We start from the raw sequence: 20,227 nt of genomic DNA on the forward strand, positions 1-20,227 counted from the left end.
GAACCGAGCTTAACTAGAGTAGTTTGAGTAATGAATCTACCCGAATTCAAGCATTTTAATATTTGACACAAATTGTTCTTGAGCCTAATCAAACTGTTTTATTTATTTTTAGAAGAAAAAAAACTGAACTTTATACGAAAAGTCCATTAGATGTTTGAATTCTTAAAAGTAGCAATGCGATTTTTGTGCATTTGAGCCTAATAGCGAACTATTCATATGTAATAGCTGATCATTAGGGATCTGTTTGCCGGTCGATAGTTTTGCACTTTTGCGCGCCAAAACCTTAATAATCGACTATTAAGTGAATAGTCGACTATTGGGTGTAGATGCACAAAAATCACATGTTAATGTGTTTAATTGTTACTTTTAAAAGTTCAGAGGTCTAATGAACTTTCGTTTTTGACCATTTACCTTTTATTTTTTATATATTACATATATAATTGAAATCTAATACTACAAATTTAGCTAATATATTATAACATATATGAACTGCAGAACTAATATAACATTGTGCCTTTTTGTGGCAGAACAACAAGGAGAGTTACAGAAGTAAGGCATAATATCACTGATTTACAATGTATAATACTAATAATAGTAGTGTCCAGTCCACTTACCAAAGAAATAAGAATACAGGAAAATAAACACAGCAATTAAAGCCTATAAAGAGCTTAGAATAATTATGAATACATCTATTTATTAGTTCACTAGAATTTTGTTTTGGGCACAGACAAAACACCAGGTGGATGGTTGACTTGATATGCAGATGATCAAGCATCCATTTTATGATCTCAGTTTGCTTGCACTCAGATCGACCACTTCATCTCTAGCGGTTTTTGCACTTCTCCATGGCTCGAGGAGCTACAAGAGTTCGAGAAATATATTATAAAAGTCTGAGCTGATACCAAGACTGCACATTTATGTTCTTATATGCTCGAGAAAGTGAGCACCTATAGACACGTTTCACCTCTCAAATCGTGTTAAATTGATCAAGAATATATACTCGAGAGACATAAACATGGTTTTGACTACTATTGCTATATAGAGATCAAGAATGGTGGGAAGAACTAAACAACATGTCGTTTAGGCCTCTTACCTAGGCCGATTGCATCTGAACTTTTTGTGATCCTTAGGCGCTTGCAAGCATCCACGAACATCCTGCAATCACCGATCATAGAATCACAAAATCATTTTCTTTTTTTTTCAAAGTAGAACCAGAAAATCATATGCTGCAGATCAGAATAAGATCATATTTTGCAGACTTACTCCCATGGGAGATCGCCAACGAGCATCCAATCACCATCCTTGTCTTCGAAGGTAAGAACATATTCTGAACCATGTAGAATATCCATCAATCTACTTTCGCTCAAACCATCATGGACAGAAATGCCTTGTGTTTCATATTGACCTGAGTGAATTAACCATTTATGAGTTCTTCGTTTATCTGTGACAGTAAAACGTATTCTGTAAAGCAAGCAAGAGAGACGAGTTACCAATTGTAAAGCAGCTGAACATTTTCTCCAGGGCCACAGACAGATCCTTATAGCTGTTATAGTTCTTGAGGTCGACTTTCCTCAAGTAAGGGGCGCCATCCATGCTGACTTTGACATAGACACAACTTAATCCCAAGTTTCCATTTGAATCTTCCTTGGTCTTGGGAGGATTAGCAGCCATTGAATTCTTCCGATATGATCGAATTGGGGGCCATCCAACCACCTGGGCCCTGTCCCAGATAAACATGAGTCTTGGAAACTAGGTACTTAATAAGTACTTAACTAAACTACCTTGTTTCTTATCTTAGCCAACTAATTAGCTGATATGCTTGCCAGCTTCAAGTCACAGTAAATTGACTGAAATTCAGAATTAGACCAAAAGGCAACAGAACAAGTGAACAACATAGTTTTATTAAGGTAACCACCTCAAAATCCAACAGATTTCTTGGAAAATAGGAACTTCTTCAAAAGTATTAACATAAATTTCCCAAGAATAACATATATAGTTGGTTAATTCACAAACACATTATTACTCTTCATAATCAAACCAGAAAACAGATAAATTTATAGAAGGAGAATGAGAGAATTACTTTGCAGCAGGAGCAACCCCATGGTTAGGTGCAGAAGAAAGCTGAGGCTTTTGGTCTTGAGTTGGGGTTGGGGATGGCAGAGAAGATTCTTTGGAAGCCACGTCAGACTGGTGGGTGGTATTCTCTGCAGGGCAAAGAATCTTGGCAGCACCATTGACACCCCTAGGAGAGAACAAGGCAGCACCTTTGGGGATATCAGCCTCAGATCCACCACTCCCAGGGAAAACCCACTTCCCAGAACCACCATTGATGGTGTCTGAGAAGCCCCTCTTGGCCCTCAAAACACCCACTGGCCCATTATCCCTCTCTGGGGACTCAGAACCGGGCAACCCCAACCTCAGCTCAGTAGCCTTCAAGTTCAAATCTTTGCCTTTCCTCTCACTCTCCACTGAGGAAACACAGCTCTTCTCAGAGGTCTCCATTGAAGGGGACTCTGATAGGCCTATGTAATCATGCTCCTCTAAGGGTTTCGACATCAACTCCCAGAACACTATCACTCAGAAATGCAAATATGGAGCAATAGAAGTGAAGTGTGTGTTTTTAGCCAAACAAGAAGTACTATAGCAGAGTGTAAAATTCAAGAATACAGTGAGGGATGAGGCTTGGGCAGCAGTAGTAGTAGTAGTGGTGGAAGCATTTGATTATACACAAGAAAAAACCAAACCCGGAAAGGTAATTCTCTTTTGATTATTACTACAATCTTTATTTTTTCTATATAATCATGGTTTGCCTGATCTGTCTCTGTACACTGTAGCATAGAAAGAACAAGCAGAGAGAGAGAGAGAGAAATGGAATATGATAAAAATTGATCCTGTAAAAAGAGGGGGTAAACCAATTAACTTACAACAGATATAATGTGTGATTAAAAAGTTTAAAAGTTTTTTTTTTTTATTACAAAGGAAGGGGATACCACATCGGAGCAATCGGATACCAGTGGACCACAAGCGACTTGGTTTAAAAAAAAAAAATTGTAAGCAAGTAACAGAAGTGGCAGAGAAAAAGAAAAAAAAAAAAAACTTCTGATAATTAAAAAAAATAAATAAAACAGAAAAGATCATGTTTCAGTCAAAGTGGCCCCAGCGGGCGAGTGGGAAACACATGCCCACTAGGGCGTGAGGTGCGCTCCAAAGTCCAAACGTGTGAAATGTGTATTTTTTTTTCTTTCTCCTACAAAGTTCATATATTTGTAGGAGAACATTTGTATTAGATAGTATAAATATCGATTCTAATCTATTCCGACGATCTAAAAAAATTCAATAGATTATGTATGTGTCATAATTTATATAGTAATTACGGAGTGATATGGTAAATTAGGGACAATTTTGTCCAAGTCGATTACACTGTTATTTTGATAATAATAATAATAATAATAATAATAATAATAATAATAATTATTATTATTATTATTATTATTATTATTATAAGTTTAAAGTTCGACTTTCAACAAGAACGATTTATTGACTTTTTTAGTTTGAACAATTAACTATAGACAACCTTTGTTGACAAACAAAATTTACTTAGTACACATTTTTCAAGATTTACTTAGTGCACACTACTAAATTATAATAGTAGTTATTGATTTCCTTTGTTACTAAATTTTGTAAATTAACCAAAAAATGATGAAGACAAGTATAGGACAGCAGCGGTACAGGCTTTAAGGATGAGGACGAGGACGAGGTGCGATAGGGATTAGGCAGACGACGCTGTCGAGTGTCGTCTTCCGTTCTAAACCACAAAACCCCAAAACAACAAAGTGTGTCGCATTTCTACGTCTTGTTTTTCTTGTTGTCTAATTTGGATTATTAAAAGATTTTTTTTTTATTTAATGCATGCAACACATAATACAACATTATTGCAGATTTGCAGATGTACAAAAGAAACAATATCATGGTCCTTTTGGTAACATAGTTAGCTTAGAGCATTTATAAATCATAGTGGAGTTATTTTGTGATTTTTTAGAAATTTTTGTAGGTGAAATTAGGAAAAAGAATATGAGAGGAAAGAGAAAAAAGAGAGAGAAAATAAAAATAAAATTGTTTTTTTTTTTAAAAATAAAAAATAATAAAAAAGGAACATGTCAGCGCGCTTGACGCTCCGCACGCGCCCGACGTGGCTTTGTTGTGCGTGAAACATGCAGAGCAACTGTTCTCTCTACATTTTCTCTTTCCTTGGGAAGAGAAATAACGACTCCTCCCTTGCAAGAGGTGCTGACCCTCTCTCTCTTGCATCTTTCTCCGCCAACATGGCTTTGAGACCTCAAAAGGCGTGAATAAACTCCCCATTAATCTCTGATATTGATGCTCTTATCAGATAATTTTAGTATATTTGAGCACTATTAGGTGTTTGATTTGATTAAACATTGATTAATTAGTTTTTTTTTTTTTTTTTTTTTTTTTTTGTAATAGTTTATTACTCCAAAATGCCAATATTCAATAAGATGGTCAAAACAGGTTTTTCGATTAACTTTCTAAAAAAATCACTTTTGCACGTAATCAGCTATCAACTAATTTACCAAAGATCGTTCTGCAATCAATTAATACTATCAACTAGTCAACCCACAAACCCAATCAGTTAACAGCTATCAACTAACAACTATTTACCAAACAATCCTCGTGGGATTAATCCTCAACCAAAGTAATTAAACCTCATAATTAATCATCATCATATCAGCAGCAAATTAATTATGAGGGGGCCGGGATGGAGTGTCGGAGATTGGGGATGAGGTCTTGAAACTGAAGACCCAACAAACGACACTCTCGCTTTCTGGGAACTGTGTCTGTATATATGCACAGTGATAATTGATAAAGATAGTTTTAGATTCCATAAATTGAAATTGACGTATGTACTGTTGCTTTGTACCTGTTGGGTGTTAAAAAAGCAATTTATATTGAAACCTCTCTATCAACCCCTCTTACCTTACCTTTCCCCATCACACAATTCAATTGCATGCATGCTTTATACAATATTATTTGATTTGATTCCAAAATAATGCATAGACTTCGCCCAAAGCCTTAGGGTTGAAATAATCCTAAAAAAGTAAACAAGTATATATGAAATTAGCTTAACCTAGAAAACTGTAAACTTCTCCCAAAAGGTTGAATTTCTAACCTCAAGAGCCCCCACACCTCGGCCCGATAGAGAGTATTTGGAAATATATAAATCACAGTGATTTAATGGCTCAACAGACATGTCTAAATGCGGGTGTGCACAAAAGATTTGTCCACTTTAAACATAATCTCCACAATATCCCTGCTGAAAAAATTGTTACAAACACATGAACATTTACCTCTTAGTGTTGGGTTCTTTATTTTTATTCAGTTCCCATTTGTTAATAGAGGTGGTCCTGAGAATTAGGAATACTTAGCTTGTCAACTTCCATCAAAATCATTTATATATTCAAATATGCTTAAATAAATTTCCTAATGGAATAAAAACCACTTCAACTTGTCGAATCTATTTCTGACTTGTCCAATTCAATGATTAAATTTTCACTTCCGATTCACACCATAAACAGTGTAACAGTTTAAACCGAATTTTTTTTTTTTTTTTTTTACCTTCCATTCTATAAGGCTATTATCTTCCCAATAACACACCAACTAATGTATTTATAAAGAACAACTTTTTGAACTCATGTACATACATGCAATAACGCTTCAAATGAGACTTGACTTCGATTAGATTAGTCTCATTAATCATGTAAAATACAAATATCAGTGTAGTATATATATATATATATATATATATATATATATATATATATATATTTGCCAACTAACCAGCATGTCGGCATGCATTCCAAGAATCTAAAGCCTAGTTGTATGGTTGGTGAATATATATACCAGAAACGGAATTTAGATATTTTTCAACCATACCATATTAAAATGCATGTCAAAATTTGTACTGTCTTTTATATATAAATCTAAACATTTTATATGTTGATACCCCAATTGTAAATTATCATATTTATTTACAACTAGTCCCATGAATGTCAATTGTTATACCATGGATTATGGTCCATCATACTCTGTAGGTCTTAGTCCAAAAATTATGTATCTATACTTAATAGTTTATGTGATTATAAATAAATTGAAGGCACATGACACATTAACTGCATGCACATAATATGTTAACTACATACACATAATATATTGTTAAAATATTACGGAGTATGTGTCTTCAGTTAACATATTATGTATCTGTAGTTAACAGAATATGTCAATTGCAGACACATAATTTGAATGTTATTTTGAACAGGGCCGGTCCAAACATTTTATAGGTCCGGAGTGAAAATTAAAAAAGGACTCCTATATGAAAAACTAAAATTCAAATTTAATAATACTAAAAAAAATGATAATATCAAATAACATGAAATAAGCTTAGAAAAATTTCAACAATTTTTTAAATACAAAAATATTCATGACAAAAAAATTTTACACACTTTACTCGATGCAAAATCATCAATAATTTCATCAAAATTAATATTCATGACAAAAAATTATTATAAACAAAACTGATCTTAACCAAAAAAAAAAAAAAAAAAAGAACAAAAACACCTGGCACACTTATGAATCAGTCAATCAAAAATCTGTATTTCTACCAACAGATAAACATGTGCCTTCAATCCCTGCATAAATAAATGAAATTATAACATATAGGCGAATTAATTTCGAGTAAATACCATTAATATTTGGACATCAACAGGCAATCCACAAAAATTAAAATGAGACAATTTTATGTATAACCATAAACCATAGCTATGCAGATATGCTTGATCACATATATTAATATGTTCCCAAAATACCTTAAACATATGTAAATCACTACAGCAAAGTAAATTAAACCAAAAAATTACTTTTGCATCTGACACTCTAACAGACGCCATTTTACTTTGAGAAGGATTAAGGAATAGATATCGGTTTGGCTTAAACTGACAAATTACAATTACATTGTAAGTAGGAAACTAGGAATCTTAATAAGTAATAACTTGTAGTTTTCAATTATGCAAATTCCATTTCTGCAAATTCTTCTGCAAATTCCAATTCTGCAAATCCTAATAACTTATAGTTTTCAATTCTACAAATTTCTAAATTCCTAATACAGACAATACAGGGCATTCTACAATTATGCAAATCTCAATTCTCAAATCATAGACTTTTCAACAATACAGTTAACAATACGGCCTAATTCCCAAATCATAGTTTTCAAAAAAAAAAAAAAAAAAATTCAAATCATAAAATACCTTTGCAAATTATAATTGTAGACCGGAGTGGTGAAGGCGCGGCGATTCCTGGCGAACAGGACTGGCTGACTGGAGTGATCGGCGATTATCAATGAGTGTTGATGGTATTGGTAGAATAGGCAGACTTGTAGAGAAATTTGTTATTTGTGAATTACGGAAGTAAATTGTTGATTGCCCATTCTTATTTGACATCTGAGCTTCTAATAATTCCACTATTACCATTGAGAGAGGAATTGAACGGTTGCTGTAGCGTAGGCGCGACCGGAGAGGAATTGAATGAATGGTTGATGGTTGCGACTTGCGACTTCTCTTTTCTTCGATTCTTCTCGAATCTTACATTTTTTCGACTTTGATCAGAAGTCATCAAGTCAAAAGTAATTAAATATTTTTTTCTAATATATCCCAAGTAATATATATTATGTATATAATATATTAATATATTAATATATCATAGGGTCTATGGGCCCCCCTCTAGAGATGGGCCCTGGGAAGGGGCCCAGCCTGCCCTTGCCCCAGGGCCGGTCCTGATTTTGAACTAGAACCCACAGTGCAATGTAAATCCTGGTCGTCCATGGTATAATTTGGATAGTTATGTTGTGCATCTGTATGCACCATGTATGGTGTATACGGATGCAAAAATGAAGTCGTTTTATTAAAAACGCGCGTCTCCCCTTTAAAAAAAAATTTCAGGTTCGATTCCCAACAACATCATTATGTTGTTCATTCATTCTAGAATTTTAGTTCATAGATTATGGAATTTTAGTTCATTCATTCTGGAATTATAGTTCATCGATTCTGGAATTGTAGTTCATCGATTCTGAAATTTTAGTTCATAGATTCTGAAATTTTAGTTCATTCATTCTGGAATTTTTAGTTCATAGATTAGATTCTGGAATTTTAATTCATAGATTATGGAATTATAGTTCATCGATTCTGGAATTATAGTTTATCGATTATGAAATTATAGTTTATTGATTCTGGAATTTTAGTTCATATGTTGTTGCTGGGAATCGAACCTAGATTTTTTTTTTAAGGAGAGACGCGCGTTTTTAATAAAACGACGTCGTTTTTGCATCCGTATGCACTATGCATGGTGCATACGGATGCACAGCATAATTTGCGGTATAATTTGTCCATAAATGTGATAATCTTAGCTTGTATTATCGTCATTTAAATTTTATACCCGTTGTGCACGACACATATTTTAGCAATTTTGATCTTTTTGACATATTTTTGAGTAACAAGTTACTCAAGTCAAAAAAAAAAAAAAATTTGAGAGGCAAAGTTTGTCGATCCAAAATTTTCAAATGTGAGACTATAAATAAAATGAAATGTATATAACTTGATTGATGAGACACTCGAGATACTTATTAATTTAAGTATGATGAATCACTTAATTAGTTACTAATATATAGTCAAAATTGTAAAAAATAAAAATAAAAAAATGGTGGGAAATATAATGCAAAAGAATAAATGTGGGCTGGGGCATCCCCACTAGGGTTTGTGATATGGACATATCTATCAAAGCTAAGGAAACACATAACGTGCAATGTTGTGATGTTTGGCCAAACTCAGAAGCCATAAACCTAAGCTCCCATGCCTAAGCTTTGGTTGGTGGCATATCCTTGGGTCCACCAATGTCTGGCACTTTAGCTACAGTCTCACCACGTTTGGTAGATAAGGCCAATGGACCATAAAGCTACCTTAATTAGCTTAGCTTAGTCTTTGAGCCACAAAAACAACTTATACATATAGGGTTACCTATATCATATATATCCAAGACTAATTTTCCCTATATTAGGTCAACAATTCTTTTTACCCATCTTCTATATTGTTGGTATTATTGTCCTAAAACTTAGTTACTGGGCAAAAGTTAGAGTGCAAGTCTTAATTGTGCTTGTAACTGCAGGATGAGGATTCGATTCTTATCAATAACATAGTTTGAAATTGCATCTCTTGTGACCATCAACGTAATAAACTCTAGGTCATTCACTTCATGAGACATCTTAATTACCATTTATCTCAACTCGCTCCTCTACAAGGCCTATGGGCAAAACAACGAGTACTCTTGAGGTTGGATTTCAACCTCTATAGTTTAAACTAGAAGTTTATGCAAAAAGCTACTTAGAACACCCAAATGCATGCATTTTATTCAATCTTCATATACGTATTTTCATTTTATTTCATAATTTTTTATGTATTGACTAATTCAGTCATTAGTTTTTCTTTTATATTAAATTATTAAAATATAGACTATGTGACAGAAATATATACTTTCGCGAGTATAATTAATATTTTTTATTAGTTAATTTGTGGAGTAGGGAGAGAGGTGGGAGAGCTAGGGAGGCCGGGGACACAGGTGGATCTTGGAACAACATTAGTTGACCCCACCTAGGATTTGATTGATCCTAATTACCCTCTTTTAGTCCCACTGGACACTGTGAAAATCAAAGTGATCAACATATCATCCAACATTATCCTAAGAATATTAGCATGGCCACAAAATCTTCCTTAATCTCTTAGATAATCTTACCATAATGGAAATGATGGTATTGGGTTATATGTTTGCAGTGGTTTCTTATACTAGGTCGGCAATATAATGCAATCCCAACACAATCAAAACATATCATAATGTATACAATTGTACATGTATACGCTTGGGTTGCTTGGCCAAATAAATAAGTACTTAAAATTAGATATGGAGATTGTTTATATACACTTTTTGAGTGAATATGAGAAATCAGAGGTTAGATTGGTGAACTTTTATTTTAAAGTTTTAAGTTTGACTCTTTGTGAGAATAATTTATTAGCCTTCTTAGTTTGAGTTGGTCAGTCATGTACAATTTAGATTGGTTAGTCATTTGACAACTAGGGTCGCAATGCGAGTTTCACCTAAAGTGCATCTGTGGGTAGTAGTTGCGAGCTTTTTCGTAAATTAAAGACTAAAGATATATGTAACCTTTTATTTTAAGTTATAAGTTTATGACATTCATTCTGTCATTAGTATTGTTTGTTATACTCTTTAGAATTAATTCCAGCGGAAATCCCTTGTCTTTGGTGACAGTTCTAAATTTAGTCACAGACTATCGTTTTTGCTATTTAACACCACAAACTATCATATTTTGAACATTTTTTGTCCTTCCGATAACTTTTCCGGTGGAACTCTATTTTAGGCAACACCGCAGACTATCGTCTCTTCATTTTTTTTTTTTTAAATTTCCCAATGAGTTAATTGCAACGGAGGTCCCTTGACTTTGGTGACAATTCCAAATTTAATCTCTAACAATCATTTTTGTCATTTATTACTCCAGACTACCATATTTTGGACATTTTTTGTCATTTCCGATGACTTTCTTTCCAGTGACACCCTAATTTAGGAAAATGTATATTTTCTGATGACAAAGAAGAGACTTTTTTTTTTAGGCTCTATAACTATAGTAGATGATTCACCGAATCATGGACTAAAACAACATCGGTCAAGCTAAAGCCGACCGACATCCAGAGCTTCCCAATTGCGTTGCAAAATAATTCCCCACATCTGGAGCCCGGAGGTCCTCATGTACTCGATATTGTCATTGATGAAGGACAATTTGGGGTTGGGTTGAAGGAATGAAGACAAGAGTTGGGTGAAGGAGATGGTGCAATACACGACTGAAGATACGAAAATTGAAAAAAAAAATAAGCATAGAAAATTGGGAAAAAAATATTAAAAGACGAAAATATTCTTGCGTGCCTAAAATTATGGTTGCAATAGACGCTAGGCGCTAGTCTGGCGGTAGAGTAGCGCCTAGCGCCTAGATGGCCTAGCCGGGGCCTAAGCGGCTAACTAAAAAAAAGAAAAACAGTGCACGTGTGTAGGTTCATATTATACATACATACAACATATATACATACATACATACATATATATATATATATATATATATATATATATATATATATATATATATATATATGTCATAAATGAAAAAAATTAGCAAGGTCGAGTCGGCCGGGTTAACTCGGCTAACTCAACAGAAATGGACGAGTTAACTCGGCCTAATCGGCCGAGTTAGGCGTTAGGCGGCCGAATTAGGCGCTAGGCGGGCGCCTAGGCGGCCGATCGCCTAGGCGGGAGCCTAGGGGGGAAATCGCCATGGCCTAGGGGCGCCTAGCGCCTAGGCGCCGATTAATCGATGCCTAGGCGGGATTTTTGCAACACTGCCTAAAATAGAGTTTTACCAAAAAAAAGTTATTGGAAGGACCAAAGTGTCAAAAATATGATAGTCTGAGTTGTTAAATGGTAAAAATGATTGTCTAGGACTAAATTTGGAATTGCCACCAAAGACAACGGATCTTCGCTAGAATTAACTCATTGGAAATTTTTTTAAAAAAAATCGAAGAGACGAAAATACCCTTGCCTAAAATAGTGTTTGACCGAAAAAGTCATCAAAATAACATAAAATGTCCAAAATATGATAGTCTAGGTTATTAAATGGTAAAAACGATAATTCTGATACTCACTTTAAAATTGTCATCAAAGACCAGAGACCTCCGCTGGTATTAACTCTATTCCCTTATTATTTTGTCCATCATAAATGAGAGTATTGAATGTATAAATATATATTACTCTGTATATTTTACCTTTCTTCAACAATCAACATGACACACTCTTTAGTAGAATAGAGTTGAACATCCCACCTTGCAATTGCGGACATTAACAATTTGATCACTTAATTGCCTATTGTCTGATTCTAACCTACTAAGTTAGAATGACATTTTTCAACAAACACCTTAATTATATTCACTTTAGTATGACATGCAGTACCCAATAAATTTGTCTATCTAATTCACTTGCAAGAAACATACTAATTCACAAATAGCTACTGTTAGAAAAAATAGCTTAAAATGGCATGTTAAGTGGCTATTTTGTGGTACAATTATCAGTAGGGTCCACTTCTAATTTGGGTCGGGTCAAAGTGGATTCGGATTCTTCGTAGTGAGACGAAGAGATTGATATATTGTACGCTCAAAACGGATAATAGGTGAATGAGATACTGATTCTCAAAGTAGACCCATTTGAGTTGGAAAATGAAAGGAAAAAGTGAGTTTTGTCCCACATTGGTTTAGAAAGTGGATTTGCCCCCCTTATATACAAGAGCTCTTTTGAATCTTGTAAAATTGTATAACATAGAAGTTTTCTCGCGCGGGAGGTTGCCTTGCGAGTTAAATTATGCCAAATTTTGGTATCATTTTTCAATTTAGCTACACGAAATGAAACTAGCCTGGGGGCGTTTTCAGCTTGGCCGAAACATTAATGTTTTTCGTTTGGTGAAATTAGCCGAAACATTAATAAGTTTGGTATTTCACTTTGGACGAAACATTTTGGTGAATTGGTTTCACCTTGGCCGAGAAATAACTTGCATGGCCGAAAGTAATATTTCGGCCTGTTGGACGAAAGTTGGTTTCGGCCTGATGGCCGAACTGAAACTCCTGGTGTGATGGTTGAGGTTTTAATTCAGCTATTATGGAGTTAATTTTTTGAATTAATTTCAATTTTAATTTTGAATTAAGATTCAGGTTAATGGTTGCTGTTATCAGCAGTTGTAGGGGTCTCTTTAAATGCCAAATTAAAAGTTACTTAATCCTTCAACCTTATATAAGAGAGGATAGAGGCAGTAGAGATTTACACAAAAAACCTGAACAAGAAAGTTCATCTCTTAGCCTTAAAAACTCTCTGCTTCTACTCTTTCTTTAGCCATACTGTGTTCAAAACCTTGCTTTGTTTGCCGGATTCTTTGTTTGGGTGCTCAAACATTAAATCACAAGCAAGTTTTATCCTGAGAAGCATAGGCCACGAAGCTCCTAGCACTTTTGGGAGGTGGCAAATAAGATTTTAAGGAAAGAGTAATCACTTGACTCTTGCAAAAACGCAACACCAAACACTAACCAAATTCTCCATATTTTCTTCCATTGTTTTCTAGAAAATAATAATATTATTTATTGGATTATTATTTATTTTTTCTACCAACGGTTCCAACAACTACTAAATATGAAAAACTTTGACAGTTTAACGAGTAAAACAATATGATCGCTATTCATTCACCGATTATCAATTTATTGTGGTAATTCACCAATGAAAAGGGATTCTTAAAACAGCTAGCAATGTGATCACACTTAAACAACCAGCGCGATTTTTAGATTTTGTGTGAATGTTCGGGTAAATAAATAAGGCCCTACAAAAATCAAAATCTTTAAAATTAATACCGTAATTTTTAATAATAAAAATAAAAATAATAATAATAATAATAATAATAATAATAATAATAATAATAATAATAATAATAATAAGAAGGTGGTAAAATGTTACTGTGCACAAAGAAAAAGTCAAAAGACATATTATGGAATAAATTACAATAATAATAATAATAATAATAATAATAAATTACCATTATAACAATAACAATAGTATTATGGAATAAATTACCATTATAACAATAATAATAATAATAATAATAGTGTGCGCAAACTCGCAATGCAAAAGAATTAACAAAATAATTAAGGAGATGTCCAAAGTTAGAGCATCATGCAAATTTTGAACCTTGGACCTCTAAGTTGAAATACAATAAACACATATTTCTACAATTTCTTTATGGAACCTCTTAAATTTAATGTAATTGAAAACTTTTAGTTTTTATTTGTAAATTAGCTAGGTAAAAATGAAATATCGGGTCTCTAAAATTTTGGGCCCTGTGCAGTAGTCCAGCTTGTAGAGCTCAAAATCCGGCACCGCAAACAACAGTACTTAGAGGGCGATTTATATCCTGCACCACGGCACGCGTTGCATTGTGCGCCCAGATGCAAAATGACGTTTTTTCAGATTATTTTTTTTTCAAAATTTCGCTACCCAGTGTTTTGCGGTTAATTTTCCTTAAAAAAAAAAAAAAAAAAATCTCATGTTCAAAAATGTACATAATTGTATAACAAAATATACATACTGTTTTTTAAAAGATAATACACATAATCTAACATAATACATAATAAACATAAACTTTTAACATAATACACATCAACTCTTAACATAATACACAAAAATTTCCTGATTCGGATACATAATTGTATAAAAAAATGTACATAATTGTATAAAAAATGTACATAATAAAAAATATACATAATTCTATGAACAAATATACATAACTGTATGAACAAATATACATAATCACAGCAACTTCCTACCGCGCCTCCCAAAACGACGTTGTTTTAGGAGGCGCGCGGCGCACAATGCTACGTGCGCCGTGGTGTAGCGTATAACGATTGTACTTAGAGGAACATGTATATATAGTAAACCTTTGAGAATTGAGATCGACATTAGTAGGTAGTAATGGAAGTGGCAGTCATTGTTAAAAGTTGAAACCTTGGAGACATTATTAGGGAGGGGAATATAGTTGACTTGTTAAGTTCAACCTTCCAATCATATGATCCACTAATCATCTATCAAACTCAAGTGTTATTGTAATGGAAGACTTTGAGCAACGCAGCAGCCAGGTAACAATAAGCTAAGTGGTCGGCGAAGAAAACTTAATTGCTCATAATAAATAAATTCAAGCACTTCCTAGTTACTCCTTACGTCAAAAGCTATAATTAGTAGTTATACTTGACTCTGATACCACTTGTTAGGATTACACGCTTATCACTTACGCCAAAGCTATAGCTTGCTAGCGAAAGCACAACTTTATTTCCTTATAGGTAGACCGTCATACATTTTCGAGACGACGGGTGCTGACTCCCAATTCTTTTATCTTTATTCTACTATTTCCTTACCTTAGTAATTGCCGTACTCAAATTCCAAACATTTAAGATTAGTAACTAGCCAAGTCGGTTGAACAGTTGACTTAGTAACAACAATGTTCCAAATTAAACCCTTTGGAAACAGTCTATTGGCCTTCTTGATTTGAATTTATCAACTATGAATAACCAAGACTGGTTTATCTCACTGTGGCCTGATCCTTTGTCACAAGGCCAAGTAGGCTCGAGGATAAACTACTAGTTGGCATGGTTGGATTTGGAAAGAGGTGGCTCATGGGTATACCCTACCCAAAACGCATGAGCAGAGATGCATGCATGAAGCCTGAAGGACTACTTAGATCCAAAAAAATAAAAAGAAAAGGTGAGACTTTTATAGTGGCTTTTATGGCTCTCATGAAGACAAGGGGCAGATAGAGGTGGGCATGCATTTCCATCAAAGAGCAAACAATGCAAGCTAAGCTAAAAAGCAAAGTGGGGTTCCATTATTATTATCTGCTCAAAAAGCCTGCAACTAATAATGCCTCAATTGCATCCCACTCCCACTTGTTTCTTGTCATTAGAGGAGATCAGATCAGCTCCATCCCCAGTCCCTTCCATATATGAATTATTGGGACTAAAAGCTAAGGGGGAACGTAACGAATCTTAACTCATCTAAATCTCCCACAAATGTACATAGTATATATGTGTCATCATTGTAGAGGCCTCATCAAAATTTTGTTCTCCATCATATCACTCTTTTTTTAGAATTATTACTGTTTTCAGAACATGGTGGGGTTAAAATTTAACAGAAAGCAAGAATGGCTGGGAGGCATGTGGCCTGGAATAGTAAAATGTTACATGGGGTGAGAGAGGCTCGAACTCTCGACCTCAGGATCACTCTTAGCTATGAGACCTACGCGCTAGCCAACTGCGCCACCACCCCTTTTGGTGGTCTTTGGCTCCTGTATTTTATATATACAATGAATTTGAATATTGAGTCAATGCCTTTGATATACCGGAAATCTCGGGGCTGCTACTCGAATGTGAACACTAGGTTAAGCCTATTTTGTGAATATAGTTAGAAAAGAACCACACTCAAGTAAATTAGTTTAGATTGCTCATAGTTAACTGGCTCAAATCAATAAGACTAATAAATAACACTTACAAAAAGTCAAATTTATAACATTATTATAGTTAACTATCTGACCAACTTGGTTGGGAGATTGCCCCGAATATTGAGTAAATCTAAACTTGAGTAGCTTTATTTGAGTGACTCAAGAAGTCTACTTGAAATTTTGTATTTTTAAACAAGAGAGGATCTAGTATATATGGAGCTTTGATACAAGAGGACGAGAGGTCTTCGATTCAAATATCGTTCCCTTTAAATATATCGTGTTCTATTTGATCATTAAATGAATACATTTTAACTTGTGGTTGGACCAATCAATTCACGAGTAACTAACAAATCTAAAGAAGTTTTATTACAACACTAACGGGGCATTTAATTTGGTTGGAATGAAGGAATTAGGGGGGAAGGAATTGTAATTTGGTAGAAAAATAATAAGGTTGGAATAAAGTAGGAATTCAGATTACGTTATTTGGTGGGAAGAAATAGAATTATTGAAGTTGAGAAGGAAAGAAGTGGTATAAAGACTAAAATACCTTTGCGTAATGACAATAGTAATAACAACTAAGGGTAGTAGTGTCATTTCATATGTTTTTCCTTTATCAACAAAAGGAGGAAATTGCAATTCAACAAAAGGAGGGAATTGCTCCAACCAAACAACGTAATTGAGGCATCTATTGAATTGCAATTCAACTACAGCTAAATTACAGTGAACCAAACGCCCTGTAAGAGATAAGCTTTAGAAGATAAATTTAAGAGGGGGAATTGTATAACATTTTTCTTACGAGTATAATGAATATTTCGTTTAAAATGAATGCAAACATCCAGCAAATATTGTTCTTCACTTCTTCCCAATTATTATTGTGTGGACCATGGTTAACACAAGTTGTATGGACCTCATATTTTGTATGTTATAAAATAATGTACATTTACTACAAAAATAATGTACTTTTAGTATATTAAATTATTAATAATATACATTGTATTTAGGGAAAGTACATTATTTGAGTATTGAAAGTACATTATTTTATATAATTTACATTCAATACATAAATAATATACATTTAGTATATTAAAAATGTACTTTTTGTTATGATCCACACAACATTGTGTGGACAATTACCCCTTCTTCCGGCTTGAGTATGAAAATATTTTAGGCAAAGTTTTGAGCTCTTTGTGAACTACTTAATGCGAGTAGTTATGTTGTGCATCCGTATGCACCATGCATGGTCTATACGGATGCACAGCATAATTTGCCCACTCGATGCAGGTCCAAAATACTTGGAAGGTTTTTAGCCTATTAAGAGCCCCAGGCCCAAAGTTTAAGAGGCCGTAGAGTGAAGTATTGATGATCTATAACATTTTATATTGAATCAAGGTGTAAGTTCAAAAATTGTGAATGAAATAACATGTCAAAAATATTCTTTTTAGGTAGCTTTTGACGGTAATTCAATTATGAATTAATCAAAATTATAGTACAAGAAAAATATATTCTTCTATCCCGTACAAGTCAATTTGTGTGTGGATTTTAAACTCATGAAAGTCGTCATCCACCTTTTGTTTGGTAAAATATGAAGAACTTAAAATAATATATTATTTTAAAATATTGTCCAAAAAACATTTTAAAATAAGAAAATAGTTACTAGCTTTTGAACTTTTAACTTTCAAGCTAGATATGTCAAACAAAACCTACATATTTTTCAGAATTTTCGATTAGTTGAGGGAATTGTTGAAATTTTTTTAAGTTTGTAATGAAGAATTTCTGAAAGATATGTAGCTTGAGGGAATTTGAGAAAACTCTACAAAATTCTATTAATCGGTATATATATGAACAGGGCCAATCCTGGCCAAGGCGATCGCACAGCGCAAATTATGCTGTGCAACCGAATGCACCTTGCAAGGTGCATACGGTTGCAAAACGGCGCCGTTTTGGTTAAAAAAACGCGCGTCCCACTTTAAGAAGAAATCAGGTTCGATTCTCGGCAATAGCATTTTTATATATCCAGAAATTCATAACTATATAACCACAATTTCATAACTATATATCCACAATTTCATAACTATATATCCACAGTGAATGAATGAAGTAAAAATCCACAATGAATGAATGAATGAAGTAAAAATTCACAATGAATGAACTAAATATCCACAATATATGATTGAACTAAATATCCACAATGAATGAACTAAATATCCATAAATTCATAACTATATAACCACAATTTCATAACTATATATCCACAATTTCATAACTATATATCCACAGTGAATGAATGAAGTAAAAATCCACAATGAATGAATGAATGAAGTAAAAATCCACAATGAATGAACTAAATATCCACAATATATGATTGAACTAAATATCCACAATGAATGAACTAAATATCCATAAATTCATAACTATATAACCACAATTTCATAACTATATATCCACAATTTCATAATTATATATCCACAATAATGCTATTGCTGAGAATCGAACCTGATTTTTTTTTTAAAGTGGGACGCGCGTTTTTAATCAAAACGACGTCGTTTTGAACCGTATGCACCATGCGCATGGTACATTCGGTTGCACAGCATAACTATTGATTGCACAGGGCCCCCATTTTTTGGGGGCCTATTTTTTTTTAAAAAAATATTTTAGATATAACATATTACTGTTTTTTGAATTCATTTATTGGTCTTAATTGTAATTGAAAACAAAATTTTAAAAGGAAATGACATCGAAATTTTGGTGAGTAATTTTGTATTTAAATATGAACGAAAATTGGAACTTTTAAATTGTACTCTTTCTTTGTTAAATTTTTATGCATTATATTTGCACAAAAAAATTTAATTACATTTGTATTTTTGTCATAGAATACAATAACTTGAAATCCAAGTGGATTTAAACCCAGTTATCTCACTTATAGAGATTTTCTAGATCTTCTAGACTTCTATCTTCATATTTCAGATGTCTTTTGAGATTATATTTCTCACCTTTATAAAAAGAAATCTCTATCATTATAACGAAATTTAAATATTTAAAAATATCTCACTCACCCTATGTTCTTTGTCTATTGTCTTTATCTTTACCATTTACTCGATCTATTATATTTAGATTGCATCTCGGAACAAAAATAATGAAGGTCTAAATTAAACTATTAGACAAATCACTATTTTCAATAGATTAGAACGGCCTGTATATGAATGAAGAATGACTAATAAGATTGTAATGAAGAATTCCTGAAGAGAAAACTCATTACTTGAGGGAATTTGAGAACTCTACAAAACCTACCTAACAAATGCTTTATATATATATATATATATATATATATATATATATATATATATATATATATATATACTAGTATTTTTTATGCGCGATGCGCAAAAAATAGGTGCCCAATATAAATACATTATATTAAAATTTTAAATTTATTTAGATTTTAGATATTTAAATTATTCTAAATAATAATAATAATGTAAATCATTTTTATAAATTTGATATTTATATTTATGAAATAATTAACATATAACTCAAATATTTAATGTGTATATATTATTATTAATTATTAATGAAGAAGATAAGAAAATATATGGTGGATGCATGTGCATGGTAACAATAGTGGAAAAGATAACGGAAGTTATAACGGTAGGGGTATGTTTGTCCAAAATATTTTAATGTACAACCTTTATAGCATAATGTACAAAAAAACTTAACGGAAAAAACGGACATAAATCAGGGATATAACTTTCATTCATACATATTATGTTTATTATATATATATATGAGTTAATACCATCTGAGGTCCTCCGAGTATATTGGTTTTGCCACGTTTAGTCCTAAACTTTCAAATTGACCATCTGTGGTCCTTCGACTTTCAAATTTAACCATTCGTGGTCCAAGTTAACCATCTATGGTCCTTCAAGTTTTGAAATTTAACCAGTCATGGTCCTCTTAAAAGGACCATGGTTGGTTAAAATTTAATAGTTGAAGGACCATGGGTGGTTAACTTGGACCACGGATGGTTAAATT

The 20,227-nt window shown here is 33.1% G+C and overlaps 1 protein-coding gene, 1 long non-coding RNA gene and 1 other non-coding gene across 4 annotated transcripts; 1 reads left to right on the forward strand and 2 right to left on the reverse strand.

The window, feature by feature from the left end:
- Positions 1-31: 31 nt before the first annotated feature.
- On the forward strand, positions 32-613 carry LOC109148074. Its single transcript, XR_002048756.1, has 3 exons — positions 32-74; positions 151-152; positions 528-613. It is a non-coding gene; the product is annotated as an uncharacterized LOC109148074 (long non-coding RNA).
- On the reverse strand, positions 491-19,966 carry LOC109148073 (auxin-responsive protein IAA27-like). 2 transcript variants are annotated; one of them, XM_019295832.1, is made up of 7 exons: positions 19,956-19,966; positions 9,050-9,061; positions 2,081-2,587; positions 1,491-1,720; positions 1,264-1,405; positions 1,094-1,155; positions 542-858 (listed from the first exon to the last, which is right to left on the reverse strand). In XM_019295832.1, exons 3-7 carry the CDS (start codon positions 2,554-2,556, stop codon positions 824-826), a joined length of 945 nt encoding a protein of 314 aa, XP_019151377.1. In that variant the 5' UTR covers positions 2,557-2,587; positions 9,050-9,061; positions 19,956-19,966; the 3' UTR covers positions 542-823. The 2 variants fall into 2 exon arrangements, with proteins under 2 accessions (XP_019151378.1, XP_019151377.1); XM_019295833.1 differs by lacking the exons at positions 9,050-9,061; positions 19,956-19,966 and having other exon boundaries at positions 491-858; positions 1,264-1,327; positions 2,081-2,861.
- TRNAM-CAU lies at positions 15,943-16,026 on the reverse strand. The gene is given in 2 exon segments: positions 15,943-15,978; positions 15,989-16,026. It is a non-coding gene; the product is annotated as a tRNA-Met (tRNA).
- Positions 19,967-20,227: the final 261 nt, after the last annotated feature.

Source organism: Ipomoea nil, unplaced genomic scaffold (assembly GCF_001879475.1).
Source record: "Ipomoea nil cultivar Tokyo-kokei standard unplaced genomic scaffold, Asagao_1.1 scaffold2036, whole genome shotgun sequence".
NCBI classification, from domain to species: Eukaryota; Viridiplantae; Streptophyta; class Magnoliopsida; order Solanales; family Convolvulaceae; genus Ipomoea; species Ipomoea nil.